General features: G+C 44.7%; 1 protein-coding gene across 1 annotated transcript in view; it reads right to left on the bottom strand.

The window, feature by feature from the left end:
• The window catches only part of SLC17A5 (solute carrier family 17 member 5), an 82,418-nt gene that overhangs the window by 38,635 nt on the left and 27,340 nt on the right, over nt 1-16,443 (bottom strand). Inside the window, exon 3 of the mRNA XM_029595621.1 lies at nt 3,726-3,959. Within this exon, the coding sequence (XP_029451481.1) occupies nt 3,726-3,959 (234 nt within the window). The remainder of the gene's footprint in view (nt 1-3,725; nt 3,960-16,443) is intronic.

The raw sequence follows: 16,443 nt of genomic DNA, 5'->3' as shown, positions 1-16,443 counted from the left end.
AGGAACCCCACCTGAAAGGCTGGGAAAACTTACCCGCACCATTACATCCCCAGGCAGCATTCAGAGCTTATTTATTTATTTAAGTTCTTTTAATATACCGATGCTCAAGATCAAGTCTTATCATACCGGTTTACAATAAACTAGGGGGGGGGGGGGGTAAACCAGTTAACATGGAAAACGAAAGTTACATTACAACAGGGAGCATAGAACACGGCCGTTAGAAGAAAAGGGATAGATTAATAATTTTTAACTAGAGAGCAGTGCAGGTAAGCAGAGGCAATTGCTTACATGGAAATTATATACAGTTTACAAGTTATATGCAAGAGCAGTTCTAGCATAACAGTTCCTTTGTGAGGTGGAAAGAGGACGCAACCGAGGGGTGTTGGTCCGTGTGGGTTACCATAAGACTTCTTCATGGATATGCTTGGGCAAACAGCCATGTTTTCAGTTTTTTTCTGAAGGTGAGATGACAATGTTCCTGGCGTATATCTGGCAGGAGAGAATTCCAGTGATGCGGTCCAGCAGTTGATAGCGCTCGTTTTCCAATGGAGTTGTGTATAGCGGATTTGCTAGGGGGAACCTGGAGGGAGCCTCTGTATGCTGATCTGGTTGGTCTTGCTGAGGAGTGTAGTTCGAGGGGTATGGTAAGTTGGAGAGAGGATTGCTGGAATATGGTTTTGTGAATGATGGTCAGTGTCTTGAAGAGAATTCTATAGTGGATGGGTAGCCAGTGTAGCTGATCTTCAAAGGCACTAAGGCGGGATGCTGTGCATGCCCCCATGCTGCCCTCACTCCCCTTCGAGCACTGCCCGCAATCCAAAATGCCCAACTAGATACACACGAAGGCTTTGTCTACTACCCAGAGGGCAACCCCGTTCTCCAGTTGTCACGAACCTCTGGCTGCTGAATAGCCAGCATTCCTTTTTATGGGATTTTTAAAAAAAACTTTACTGCTGCAGCTACAAACAAGTTTAAGACTTTAATGAGAAAGCAGCAAATATATCCTGAGAGCAAAAAATGGCAGGGAGGGCAGGCAGAGAATGGAAAAACTTTTTATCAGTCCTCCTGGACCCTTGGTTCTGGAGTACACCACTGAAGGAGAAAGCACAAGGCTTTGGACCTGAATTGGCTCTCAATACTCAAGGAGAGTAGGGCAGAAGGGGGGGGGGGGAGGAGGAGAGAGAGGCAACCAAGTACTTACACTGGTGGACATATGGTTTCCAGCAGTGCTCCATTGAGGGAGGGAGCATGAAGCTGTCACCTCAGAAGCTGCCAACCACAGTTATCCTCTTCAGTTTAAGACCAGGCTCAACTGAGGGAGAGAACATTTATCTGTCACCTCAGGAGCTGTACACCAGAATTTCTCTCTTCACTCAGCTAAACCACGCCTTTGCTTCCAGCACAAGAAGCTCACCCACCATCTGCTGGAGATGGTGAATACTGGAAGGCTGGTGTCAGCACGGAGGTATATGAAGAGTGACATCAGCAAGCTTGTTATTCTCTATCGCCATCTGCTGGTTGGTGTACATAACCCACTTATCCGGACTAGTCTGACTGGATGAAGAGGAATGAGATGCTGTTGGCATACAGAATTCTTCAAACAATAACAGGAAGGACAGCTGTATATAATACTCATGTTACATGGAAGGTAACCTGCCTGTTTTTCAAGAACTGAGGCTAGGTACTGGCAAATGACAAAGTATGTGCAGGAGAGTATTAACTGCATGCCAACTACCACAGGGCATCACACCTCCCTACACCTCCAACCAGGGAAGAAGGAAATGGAGTCCCCGTGAGATCAGCCCCCTGGCAGCAGGAGATGACATTTTGATAAACGTGACTCCTGTTGCCACCCACCCCACAACTTGGCAGGCCACGCAGAGCCTGTCCTGCAAGAACTGAAGAGAGCAAGTGAGAGAAGACATGGAGGTCATCAGCAGACCCCATCCCACTAGCAGCTGAAGACAAGGCCCAGACCCTGTGTGTATGTGTATGACTGGGTGAGAGCCTACGTGATGGAGTGTTGCCTGCCTGTGTGTATGTGTGATTGCTTGTGTGTGTGGGGATGAGTACCTGGGTGTGAGAGCCAGGCTATGTGTGTTTATGTGAGGGGTGGTGTAGATGATTTCCTGGGTGGATGAGATGCTGTGTGCATGTGTCTGAGAGAAGCTGCAGGTATGTGGGGGTTAAGAACAGGTAGATGTGAATCGGTTATTTACTCTTTCGGATAATAGAAAGACTAGGGGGCACTCCATGAAATTAGCATGGGGCACATTTAAAACTAATTGGAGAAAGTTCTTTTTTACTCAACGCACAATTAAACTCTGGAATTTGTTGCCAGAGGATGTGGTTAGTGCAGTTAGTATAGCTGTGTTTAAAAAAGGATTGGATAAGTTCTTGGAGGAGAAGTCCATTACCTGCTATTAAGTTCACTTAGAGAATAGCCACTGCCATTAGCAATGGTAACATGGAATAGACTTAGTGTTTGGGTACTTGCCAGGTTCTTACGGCCTGGATTGGCCACTGTTGGAAACAGGATGCTGGGCTTGATGGACCCTTAGTCTGACCCAGTATGGCATTTTCTTATGTTCTTATGTGTGTGTGGGACTGGGTGAGATCCTGTGAGTGGGGGTGTATGTGTGACTGCCTGTGTGTGTTTGTGTGAGAGCCTGAATGTGTGTGTGTGTGGCTGGGTGAAAGCCTGTGTGTTGGTACAGGTGGAGGAAAAAAAAAAAAAGAGACTGAGAAAGGTAACATGGGGAAAAAAGTCTGGGACCAACAGATTAGAAAAATATTTCACTGTTCAGAGTCTGATTTCTCGGGCTTTCCATTTTATTTTTGTCTGCATGTTTCTGTTTCTAATTTGTAGTCCCTTATTCTATATTAGGTAAGGGTCTGTCTGTGTTCTGCATGTGCAACTGAGGTGCAGTATTCCTACCGGCATGTAGTTTTTCTGTAAGGCTTTGTTCTGTTAACCCCAGTAGGTAGTTTATTAGTGTCTAGGGCGTGGTATAATATTTGCATTGCTGCCATATCATAGATAAGACTGTTGATGGGGGTTTGTGTTACTTCTCAAAGTGTTTGCAGTGAAGGGTTTGCAGATACTGAGATGAGTATGTGTGTGTGGAAGAGGAGGAGGAGGAGAACTGAGTGAGTGTGCATGGGCATGAGAATCTGGGGACTGAATTAGTGTATGAGTGAGTGTGTGTGTGTGTGTGTGTGTGTGTGTTTGTGAGAATGAGCCTGTATATGTGAGAAAGAGTATGAAAGTGAATATGCAAGCATGTTAGTGTGTATGTGAGAAAGTTTGTGTGCATGCTGCTCCAAATGTTCTCTCTAAAGACTGGGTTGCTGTGAGCATAAAATTGATAGGCTTTTTGCATCAAAGAAAGTAGTACTTACAGGGTAATGAAACCAAAACATTTTTGCACACAGCAACCCAATCCTTAGAAGGAATATTGGCTCAGGTTTCACAGCTCTGCGCTCCACATCACAATGAAAATACTCAGATTGCAGAGGGAGGGCTTTCTTCAGAGATTAAAGGCAACAACCAGGCCAAAACCTTGTGCAGACCTTCCAGGTCTAGCTTTCTGACATCAGCACCTGTTCTATCCTTGTAGGTCCATGTCCATTAATACACCCAGCTATGCAAACATTTCAACATACAAGTTTATATTAGCTACAGAACCACCTTGGCAAACAAGGAAGATGACAATAAGCCTTACCTCTCCCAAGCCTTCCAATGCCCTGACTGCTAGGAGGTAGCCAACTCCTAAATCTGCAGCTAACGGAGTGAGCAGAGTGAAGACAGCCGTGCCGAGGACCCCAAACCCCATTAACAGCTTCCCACCAATTCTGCTGGCCAGATAGCCCCCAGGAATTTGAGTGATGATGTAGCCATAGAAGAAGGAGCCCAGGATCCAGCCCTGGGTGTCTGCGTCCCAAGGATACCGCTTTCCCTGTAAAGATAACCAAAAGAGAATAACAAATGATTGTAAAATAAATAGAGTGACTAATGTGCTCAGTTAGATTATGAGCAATGCTCGGTTTCACCCACTTAAAAGTTTCAGATGTTAAGGTCAACCTAGTATGATCAGGGGTGGATCAAGGCCTTTTGCCGCCTGAGGAGAGGGATGCGTTGGTGCTCTTCCTCCCCACTCCCCAAGCAAGGCACAGCACTGCTCAAATTACCAAGAGGGCCAAGTGAGGGCCTCGGAGTCTGGCCCTTTCAGTGATCTGAAATGCTGGGGAAGGGGGAAAGCAGTGCATAGGATTCCCGGAGGAGACTATCACCGACTGTGTTTCTAGGAAGCCGGCAACCCTGCCACACTCCCAGGAACCCTACAAACTGCCTCCCCTATATTTCCCCCAGCATTTGCACCCCCCCCCACCCGGGGGAAGTGGGAGATGTGTAAATTGAGAGGGACTGTGTGAGAAACTCTTTCAGGGTGGGTGCGAGGGTATTAGGCACCCTAGATGAATCTTACAGCCTTACGCCCCCTTCCCCCACCGCTACTCACAATTAAAAACGATGCATTTATAGTAACAGACTTTACATGAACAATGACATTCAAAGTAGTCTTCTGAGGTAAAACTATCACTTACAACAAAATGTATATTATGTTTAAACTGTTTATTGGAAATAAAATACAGTATATGCTTAATATACATTGAGCTCTGATGCATGTCAAGGTCAACATGTAAAACAGTCAAGTAACATACAAAAATTTGTATTTTCCAGACCCTTCACCCCTTCTTCCCGATTAGTTAAATGTCCGTCGCGAGTCTGTTCTTCTAAACGACAAAGCATGGAGAGAACAATATAGATTCTAGAAGCTGCTTGGGAAACCTCCCTAACCTCTCCCTCCCCACCTAATAACTATCATAGACAGTGCATGAGGAAGATTAAATAATAAACCAGCAGCTGCCACAGCCCAATAAAAGTGCTGAAGGTCAGGGATACTTCCTCACCTCACTCCTCCCCCTAAGGGAAAGCTTACAGACACTGCTGTGGTGCCAATGAGAATAATCCTACAAAAGACACGCTTAGTACCCATATGGTATTAGGACTATTGTAAAGTGTGTTGGGTTTGGTTTGGCCCTCGGAAAGCCAAGAGTAAACTGAACTGTAATTATAAACTAGAAAACCTCCTAAACAAAACCCAGCCCTAACTGCCAGCACTCAAATGCAATACTGCAAACATTACATCAGGCCCTAAAACATCAATACTCCTCCTATTAGGAAAAGAGAACACATCAGGCTACCTTTAGATCCATACAGAAAAATTACATACTAGCAGAATACCTCACCTTGGTCACATCTGTAGGACACAGTCCTACCTGCACCAAACACAGCATAGAGAGACCATAAATAAAAATGTACAGACAAAAACTGAACTGGAAACCGCAAAAAGCCAGACTGTATGTAATGAAATAATTGAAAAACAGGCATCACCATTCCTCATAACACAACAATAAAATCAGGAAATATAAAACAATCATAATAGTAAAGGCCATACTAATACAAAGAATAAATATTTGAAAACAGCTGATATATAGAATAACATTTTATAATTCAACTCCTGTAAAAATTTTAAAAAACATTTCTCAAAAACGGGTAAGATTTTTCAAAAGAGCACAGAGATCGAACCCCCCCCCCAATAATAATTACAACTAATAAGGATAAAAAAAATTCCTGGGAACTTCTGATTTCCAGTTACCCAGAGATTGTCCTGGATAAGGGGTGGGAGGGGGTGCTCAGAAACTTTGCCCATTTTCTCTTACATACACACACACACTCACTCTCTCGCTCAATCATGCTCACGCCTCTCCCCCTCTGAAACACACATGTAGCAGCAGCCTCCACCTTCAGTCCTGAGGCACTGACAGACGCTGCTCCTGCTCATTCCAGCTGTGGTGATTCCAACTCCTTTCTAACCACACATGCCAAAATTCCTTCTTCCGGGCCCATGCGGGAGTCACAATCATTCTAGTCTGGCCACCGCTGTGTGAGACCCCCCCAAACTGTGGCACTCTAGGCAGCCACCTAGTTCTTCCACTAGCCTTGCACTCTCTCCCCACTTACACCTCCCCCCCCAAACAGTGCTGCTCCCTCTACTTCCTATGCTTCCTTCTCTTTTACTCCCCTCTTTCATCTCATTCACACCGCTTTCCTTTCTTTCCCTCTAACAACTTTAGAATATTCCTCCCCTCTCATTCACATCTCCCCTCCCCTTTCAGCCCTCTCATTTCCCTTCCCTCCTATCCCACCCACCCACCAGGTCTTCTTAAACCCGGCAGGCGCATCATCAGCCTGCACCGCTGCGGGGTCCTGTTCCTGCCTGTGGGGGATGGGAAGCCCTTGGGCCTATCATCATTTGGTAGTGCAGATGCAATAGCTGCTGGGGGTGTGTGTGTCTTTCTGCTTGCAGGCACATTATAAAGCCTCCCGGCTTGGATTTTTCATCTGGATGCAACGTCAGGTGGCCGTCTCGGATTGTTTTGGGATGCACTTGCTGCCTCACCCTACCTAAAGACAGAACAGCCCAGATTATGATATTGGGGATAAAACCCTCTTCCCAATATCACCCAAAATAAATCTGTTTTATTCAATAGCAGTAATCCCAGTAAATGACTTTTACATTGTAGATTATGTCTTGAATAGCAATATACAGATAGGTAGATAAGTAAATGTTTTTCTTCTCAATACAGTATGAACCTATGTTACCATATGAGCAAACCTGCCCATCCAAGACATGGCACTAGTTAATTATTAGCCAGGGGAACTGGCACCTCACTTCTGGGTGTCAGCAACAGGATGAGCTTTCCCAATTAGGGTTTTCCAGGTACCTCCAAATGATCCAGACTGAGCAATGTCAGAAGCAGGATGCTGGCCTTGATAGGCTTTTGATCTGACCCAGCATAGCACTTGCTTTCAAAATATAAATATGCCCGTCTCTACAGCTCCTTTTTTTGGTCTTTTTCTTAAGCCTCCCTATATCTGTCTTTTAATACAGTTATTTACACTTTCCTTTTGTAATAAAATAGTATACAATTATAGGGGTGCTTATGTCTAACTAGTAAGTAAAGCAGAGTTGCTTACCTGAAACAGGTGTTCTCCGAGAACCATAGGATGTTATTCCTCACACATGGGTGACATCATCTGATGGAGCCCGGCACAGAAAACATATGTCAAAGTTTCTAGAACTCTGACTGAGCCTCATTAGGCATGCTCAGCATGCATTATACCACACTCCACATGGAGTCCCCTTTGGTCTTATAACATACAATTCAAGAATAAAATAAAAAGGAGAAGAAACCCACATAGTGGAAACCCAACTCCGCAGGGTGTCAGGTGGATTTCGTGAGGGCTAACATCCTGTTGTCCTCAGAGACCACCTGCTACAGGTAAGCAACTCTTCCTTCTCTGAGGACAAGCAGGATTCACACATGGGTGAATCCCTAGCTACAGGCTACCCCCCCCCCCCCCCATGAAAAAGGGAACCAACAAAAAATCTAAATTAGGTGCAAATGGGCACAAGAGAGTTTGTTGATAAAAGGGGTGGGGGGCAGTCTGAACACAAAGAACGGGCCCTAGGCAGGAACAGAGTTGGGATCTACACCTCAAACACGTTCTGAAGGACAGATTGGAAAACCTACTGTTGCGGTCATCCCTATGCAGACAGTAATGTGATGTGAATGTGTGGAGAGAACTCCATTTCGCAGCTCTGCAGATCTCCATAGGAACTGCTCGCAAGCAGGCCATGGCAGCGTCAGTGGCCCAAGCAGAATGAACCTTGATATTGCCCCCAAGATGCAGACCCGCCTGAGAATAACAAGGAGATGCAGTCTACTAGCCAATTAGAAAGGGTCTGTTTGGCATCGGCAATGCCCAACTTATTCCTATCAAAAGAAACAAAAGGTTGGGTGGTCTAAGGGCTTCGATCTACTCCAGATAGAAGGCTAAGGCTCTTGCAGTCAAAACTATGCAGGGATTGTTCACCTTGGTGCAAATGGGGCTTCAGAAAGAATGTTGGCAGGATGATGGACTGGTTAAGATGGAAGTCCATCACCACCTTAGGGAGGGACTTAGAGTGTGTACCTAAGACCACCCTGTCTTGAAAAAAACTTAGTGTAACGTGGATAAGTCACTAAGGCCTGGAGCTCACTGACCATGCGTGCTGAAGTGACTGCCGCCAAAAATATAACCTTCCAGCTCAGCTACTTCAGGTCACAAGAGTGCAGAAGCTCAAAGGAAGCTTTCATCAGCTGATCTAGCACCAAGTTCAGGTCCCAAGATACAGTGGGAGGCCTTATGGAAGGCTTCAACTGAAGCAGGTCCAGCATGAAATGTACAGCTATAGGCTGTACAGAGATGGACATACCATCTACACCATGATGATATATGCCAATTGCACTCAGATGAACTCTAACGGAATTGATCTTCAAGCCAGCTTCTGAAAGGTGTAGAAGGTAATCAAGTAGTTTTTTTGTGGAGCAAGAGAAAAGATATAGGGCCTTCTGCTCACATCACACAGAAAGCCTCCTCCACTTCAGTCCACAGGATTTCCTAGTGGAAGGCTTTCTAAAAGTCACCAGGACCCAAGACACATCTTCAAAGAGATCGAGTGGTTGCAATAGTAACCTCTCAGCATCCAGGCTGTGAGTGACAGGGCCTGGAGGTTGGGATGTCACAATCTCCCTTGATCCTGCATGATGAGATCTGGGGAAGTCCCCAGTCTGATTGGCAGGAGTGGAAATGAGACTTATAAGGAGCTATGAAAATCATAGTCCCTTTGTCCTTGCAATGCTTCAAGAGAGTCTTTGCTATCAGTAGAACTAGAGGATGCATATACAGAAGATCCTTGTCCCAGTGCTGGGCAAGGACATTTGTGGCCAGTTTGCTGCATATCCTGTTCAGGGAGCAGAACTGAGGAACCTTCCTGTTTCAAGATGCTACAAAGAGATCCATATCCGGGCTTCCCAGAAGCGGAAGATTTAATTCGCAACCCCTTGCTCTAGAGACCATTAGTTAGGTCTGAAGGCATGACTCTGTTCACTATCACATTCCCCGTTCCAGCCAGGTATATAGCCCTGAGCACCATTCCATGGGATAGATCCCATGAGTGCATGTGAACTTCTTCCTGGCACAGGTGGTATGATCCTGATCCTCACTATATTGCTACTTAGTTGTCGATTTGGTTCAGGACAACTTTGTTGGACAGCAGATCTCTGAAAACCCATAGCGCATATCTGACTGACCAGAGCTCCAGGAAATTGATTTGTCAGAGACATTCCTGGGAGTACCAGAGATCCTGAGTGCTGAGCCCATCTACATGACCTCTCCAACCCAGGATGGATGCATCCTGGTGAGGAAAATTTGGGTAGGAGGACTTTGAAAGGAGATCCCCCATTCCAGATTTGAAATTACCCACCACCAGGACAAAGTCCCAGAGAGACGAGGTGACTCAGATGCGATCCTGGAGGTTCTGCGTGGCCTGGTGCCACTCAACCTCAGGGTCCATTGGGCCGTTCACATCTATAACCTTGATATGGAAGTGACATGAATTATCGTGGCTATATGGCCCAACATCATCAACATGTTCCAGGCTGACACCTGATGGCTGTGTTGAATCTCTAACAAAATAGAAAGAACCAAAAAGCCACAGTCTTATCAATCAAAGCAAAAACAACAAAAAGACACTGTAAATTATTTCTCCATGCTGTGACAACCAACTATAATATGAAAATTAATAAGATTAATGAGATGAAACCGCATCAGCAAGCCAGACAACGGCAGTGTTTCAACTTGCCGTCCGGACCACTCGTCATTTGCGGTGTGATCTTTTCAAAGTCCGAGCGACTTAAGTCATATAAGAATGTTCATTCAAAAAATCATATGTCAATCATCTGTTCCCCGAAGTAAAGTTGAAGAATTAAGCCCGACAACGGCCGGTGTTTCGCAATATCACAATCGCTTCTTCAGGAGTAAATTTTTAGAAGTATATTTTCAGGACAGATGCTATTAATTCAAAAAGAATAGAAGTCAAATGTATTGATTCCACAAAATAAGATAGATACTTAACTCAAGATGTCACAGCGGCACCAACCTTCATCCTGGACGCAAACGTCTCCAATACAATTCTAATATGAACGGGACAGAGAACGACCTGAACTACTTACCCTTTAAAAAAGCCCCCAAAAGATCTTTAAAATTGGAACTCCATGTGAATGCAAACCTTGGAAAATCTTGAAATTCATTATTTCAATGAACAAAAGTAAAATCATTGAAATTCATTGTTTCTAAGAACAAAAGTAAAATCAATTCTTGCAAAATGTAAGGAGGATGTATCAATCATTAAATGGCAGACTGTACATGCACCACAAGATGTATGTGCTCCTATATTAGTAGAAGACTGAGTCACCGAAGAGTTGGAGTGAACCAAAAGATCTTTAAAATTGGAAGTCCGTTTGAATGCAAACCTTGGAAAATCTTGAAATTCATTGCGTTCCAACTCCTGCCTTCCTGACCGTGCCTTCGTCCTTGCCTCCAGCCTTCTCCTTGATCCTCTGTTCCTGTGACCTAGTCCTCAGCTTGAGCTCCTGGCTTGACTTTGGCTTGTTCTCTCATCTTTGCTTGTCTGCTGCCCATCTCGACCCTTGGCCTGGTACTTCACCCTCATGGTCAGGAAGGCAGGAGCTGGAACGCAGGACTGGACACAGGATCACAAGGACTGGAGCAGAAGCAGGAACAAACCAGGAACAAAATCAAGCAGGTGCAGGAAGAAGAGACGTCTAGAACAGCAACTAGCACTCCGAGGAGACGACCTATTGCAAAGGCAAGGAGCTGGAGACTGCTGCAGGGTTTAAATATCCTGGTAGTGTGACATCATCTCTCGGGGCTGGGCCGAGATTTCCCGCCGTGGCCCCTTTAAAGGGCGGAGCCTCCCACACGTGCTTAGGAGGAGCCTGCTGGCTGGAAGAAGACTGTGTTGGCGGCCGCGTGACAGGCTGTGGTCGGCCTGCCGCAAAGCGGGGCGCGCCGTGCCGGGCAGCGAAAAAGGTAGGGGGGGACCAGCCAAGGCCTACCACGGCCGGGAGCCGCAAAGGAGGCTCTCACCCACCCATGAAATGACACGCTCCATGGAAGAGACTGAAGGGGACCCCCACATGGAAGTGCAGTATAATGCATGTTGAGCATGCCCAATGAGGTTCAGTCAAAGTTCTAGAAACTCTGACTTAAGTTTTCCGTGCTGGGCTCCATCCATTAGTCACCCATGTGTGAGAACTACCATCCTGCTTGTCCTCGAATACTAGGAATTTTCCAGAGGGATTTCAAAGGACTCTTTGTCACATAAGCATGACAGGAGGTCCAACTCCTAAAGGGGTGGGTCAAGGGAGGTTGGAATATATACAATGACTCCTTGAGTCAGCAGAGGAATTGGAGTTAAGATATCTTATGAAGAGCTAGGGAGAGCAGCCAAGGGATTATGATCTGCTCTAGGACTTTCATTTAATCTGTAGAAGACAGGGGGGTTATTTTGTTCTCAAAATTAGCAAAGGTGCAACTCAAGAAGATCTGATCACAAGACAGCTGTGTGAAGATTTGTTCTGGACAAGCCATCCATTTGTGAGTAACTAGTGAACAAGAGAAGGATTCTGGAGAGACCGACGCGTAGAGCCTTGGACAGGCCCACCACCGCAGAGGGCTGAGCCGAGGGGGAGGAGCCATACGCACCATAAAAACGGTGCGAAAGTGAGTGGACGCCGAGAGACCGACGCGTAGAGCCTTGGACAGGCCCGGAACACCACCACCGCAGAGGGCTGACCCGAGGGAGAGGAGCCATATGCGCCATAAAAACGGCACGGTAGTGGCGCCCAGCTGCCGCCGGCGCGCTGCCAAAGCTGTGCACGCCTAAGGGGTGCGCACGGCTTGGTCCGGCTTAGTCCGGACTAGGGCGGACTAAAGGAGGAAGCTCTGCATATCGGACTCTACTTACTGAGATCAAGGATAAGAGAAGGTACAGAAAACATTTTGATTTCTCAAGTTGGGTTAAACTTTGTTTCCAGATTGCAATTTCGTGCTATGCCAGCCAAAAGAAAGTTAAGGTAAGTGGTTTTCCCTCAGAACCCTTGCCCCCATTACTTCAACTTGAGATCGATCGTTTTATGACGCAGTTAGATAAAGAGGGTTCCGGTGAATCCTTTGGTAGCCCCTTGGAAGGAGAACGAGAGGCTCCCCAGGATGAGGCTTCCCTCAGTCCTGATCACAGACCGCCTCGAGTTCAACGTGGATTAGTCTGAGATGCAGCAGTTTTGCCCACAGAGGAGGTGCACCGAAACTTAGCTCTTGAGGGAGCACTTCCCGTACCAAATTCGGGGGAGAGAGGAGTAGAGGAGAACTTCTCCGAGGTGGCCTCCTTAGAGGGGGAAGCTTCAGCATTAGCTGTAGGCCAACAACAAGAATCCCCCCACCCCGAAATTCCCGTGGGCATGCAGCCTTTAACAACAAGGCCAGAGACGGTCACATTAGGAACTATTTGGGACCTGGTAGTGGCCTGAATGTCACTGTGAATAGACTGAAGGGGAAAATAGACTCTGTTTCCTCTCCAATTTACAGCAACAATTTCAAGGTATGCAGAGACAAGTTACTGAAGTGACGACTAGACTGGAGGAAACTGAAAAAAATATAAAATCTGTTCAGTCTTTGAATAATTTAATGATAAAGGATCAAGTTGCATGTTCTAGGCGGTTAGAAATACTTGAAAACAATATAAGACAATTGAATGTAAGGATTGTGAATTTTCCTAGAATAGTGGGGGAAATCTCATTTGTGTCTTTGAAAAGATTTTTTACCGAGGTTCTTGGTTTCTCTGAAAATAATATTCGATCTATTAACTCTTGTTTCTTTGTAAAAAAAAGACCCTCGGACCCAGGTGTATCTATACCAACAAATCTTACGACTTTCCTAGAAAATTCAACCTTACAGGTGATAGATAGAAATACATTAATTGTTTCTTTTATAACAATGTCTGATATAAGTAAATTAATGAAAGTTTAATTTTCAGAAATTTCCAGTCTCTTATTTTGGACAAGATGTAAAAATCTTTCCAGATTTGGCTCCTGCCACACGTAGTAAACGAAGAGACTTTTTAGCAATAAGATCAAGAGTTATTGCATTGGGGTTTTCATTTCTTCTTAGATACCCTTGTCGTTGCATAATAAAGCGGGGAAATGAGTCATTTATTTTCACCCAGATAGAACATCTAACTCAATTTGTGGAGGCAAGAGAGCCAGTTGCCTCCTCCCCTATAGCACCTTGAGGTGTCAGGCATGAATAAAAAGTAACTGCTGTACTGTACCATACAAATTAGGGTAATGTTTCCTTTTTTCATTCTCCTATACATTGATTTCCTATGATCTCAGGTTTCATATTATATATTCCTGTGCAGTTATTATTCAACTTAATAATTTACAATGTTAGCATTTCAACATCAGCAGTGAATTTTTCTTTTGGGGATTATTCTTGTGTTTAATCTATTGTAATGTTGGAATATAGAGTTAACATTTCAATGACAAATTGAATATGAATTTACAATTGTATTATGTTGTGAAAATTGCAAAAATAAATAAATAAATTTTAAAAAAAAAAAAAAAAAAAAAGAGAAGGATTCTTGGATTCTTTCCTGGGGCTGTAGAGTCAAAAGCTTTTGGGAAAATTCTCTGAGACTTCAGTGGTTTGAGAGGACTTAAGTTGCCTAACAATTTGTTTCACCTTTATGTGAGTTTTGGAATTCAAAGAAATTGTTTTAATATGCTTGAAGCCTTATTGTACAGTATGTATTTTTGTATATCTGCTGTCAGGCCAATACAGAACAGTGCGCACAGCCGAGCACACCATTAGCCCCCATTTGGATGCGCGTTTTTGTCACGCTATTATTACCCTTTATACAATAAGTGGTAATAGCGTGTGGAAAATGTGCAGCCAACCCTCCAGAAAATAATAGCGCTCATCACATGCAAATGCATGTTGATGAGCCTATTAGGTATTCACCCGCAATACAAAAAGCAAAATGTGCGGCCAAGCCGCAGAAGTTAATTTCAGACGGCACCAGGCAAGTGCTTTTCTGTACACCCTCCAATTTAATATCATAGCGATGTTAAGTCGGAGGCCCCAATAATAAAAAAAAAATAAAAATCTTAAAAAAAAATCTGCCAGCATCGTTTTCTGAACCCATCGCTGTCAGCGGGTTTGACAATAGCCGCTGATCAAATTAAGCGTCGGCTGTTAGACCCGCTGACAGCTGCCGCCTCCTTTTAGCGCGGGCCCTAATTTAAATAGTGAATCACGCCTTCAGGAGAGGTGCCTGGGCACGCATTGAGAGAGCGGGAGCTCACTTTGGAGCGCCGGCTCTCCCGCACACTTTACTATATGGGCCTGTTTGATTGTTTTAGTAACTTTTTCTTCTGTTTGGAACAGAACTCTTTTGAGCAGACCAGTTTTATTTTGGAAGACTATGAGAGGGTGACCCTCTTAGTGGCCCTACCAGTGTATCAAGCCCCCAAATCACAGAACCCACATCTCCCAACCCTCCTTTCCAGTGTCCACTCTTCAGGCCCTGTACTATATTCACGCTTTGCAAGTACCAACATGATGTCAGCACAGAGGAACCTTGATGTAACTCAGATTCATAAATGCTGGGCATCTCTAAACAGAAGGCTTTTTTAAACACTGCATAAAAAATGTTAAGCACCCCAGTGAAATTGTATGTTTCCATGAATCTCTAAATAAACAGAAGGTGACACAACCTCTACATGGTACAATGTGAAACAAGACTTCTTTCTGCAAATTGTAATGCAGGATTATCTGCAATTTTTTTTAATTAAATTTAAAATAAGCAAACAGTGAATATGGCACAAGCAAATGTCTGTCCACCCTTTCAGTCAATACTTTGTAATACTTTTGGCTGAAACAGCTTCCAAATGCTTCCTGTAGCCAGCTAAGAGTCCTATACTTTTCTTCCAATGCTCCACCCTTCTTTTCTTTAAGTGGATCTTGTGTGATTGTGGCTTTAAAGTTCAATTTTAAATTCCCCATTCCAAAGCACTTTGTTCCAAAAAGCTTCAGGCTTATCAGTGTTTTGTTTGAATACTTTATTTAGATACCTTTTTATTGAGGAAAAAGTGCAAAAGAGAATAATTGTTAGGCAAACCATTTGTTTTTATTGAAAACCCCCCCAACCAAGGGAGAGAGTGTTAAAGCATGCTATCATTTAAGTGAACTGCAGCAGAGAAAACAAAGAGGACAATGCAGCTATGTAACATGAGCTACCAGCCAGGAAACCTAGAATGAGATTGAAAGATTACCAGACCCCTTACTGTGAAGGAGCTTAAATGACCATTGAATAGATGAGTCAGACTCAGGTAGGAGAATTTGCATGTTACAGCCCCCTGCGACTATGGTTGGTAACTTGCAGTGAAATATCATTTTAAATCATACAGAACTATGGACTAGAAAGTCCTACATTGGAGAATTCTGAATGAGAGAGGGATTTGTGAGAAAAATGTTCTGAAAAACAGTCCTAGGAAGCAAACAGATTCTCACCCTAACAAGGGAAGTTAGACCCTTGGGTACCCAGTTCTCAATCAAGAGAAAAGAAAAAGCCAGGCAGAATGGAAAAGGTGTGCACACATTCTCTTCCCATGGTCCTGCCTGAGTCTTGGCATTTTAGCTGAGAAATGAGACCCATCCAGGCTGGGTTACAACGAATGACTGACCATGAGCTTAGCTAAAAATCACTAAAAGCTGAGAATGTGAATCACTAACACTAAAACAAGCCATTGTGCCTAGTGTAGCTGTAAACTCAAGCCAGGAAAAGCCTCCTAACAAGGAAAAGGAACCAAAGGACAGCAGCAGATCCGGAGGCGGAGTGGTCCCCCTTGAGCAAGGAGACCCCAGTGGCAGATCGAATGGTGGCCCAGGTAAAAGCAGTAGGTTGGGAGGTGACCTTGTGCCCCCCTTGAGTAAGGTAACCCCAGCGGCAGATCAAGAGGTCCCCCAGGAGGGACTCCAGCGGCAGATTGAGCGTTCCCCAGGAAGGCGTGGATTCCAGTGGCAGGTCGAGCGGTCCTCCAAAAGGGGTGGTGGCAGGTTCTCAGGAAAGCGATGACCCAGCATTGGCACAGACCTTTCAGTAGAGGCGGGAGTGGCACTGAAAATATGGCAGCAGTTTAGATATAATGGACTCCCCCAGGCCTACACTGCCCACTAGCCCAGTTGCATCTTTTCACATGGGTGAGACTTGGGATAAAAAGGGGGAGGATAATATTAACATTTGATTAAGCAGGAACAAGAGGACACTTCTAGTCTATACGGTGGTGTACTGTGGGGGCCAACAACCCCAAATTGACAAATATTAAATGTTCTTGCTACCTTGTAAAAAT

This window comes from Rhinatrema bivittatum, chromosome 3 (genome assembly GCF_901001135.1).
Source record: "Rhinatrema bivittatum chromosome 3, aRhiBiv1.1, whole genome shotgun sequence".
Classification (NCBI taxonomy): Eukaryota; Metazoa; Chordata; class Amphibia; order Gymnophiona; family Rhinatrematidae; genus Rhinatrema; species Rhinatrema bivittatum.
Note: the sequence above shows the minus strand (reverse complement) of the source record. Positions and strands in the feature narration are given on the sequence as shown.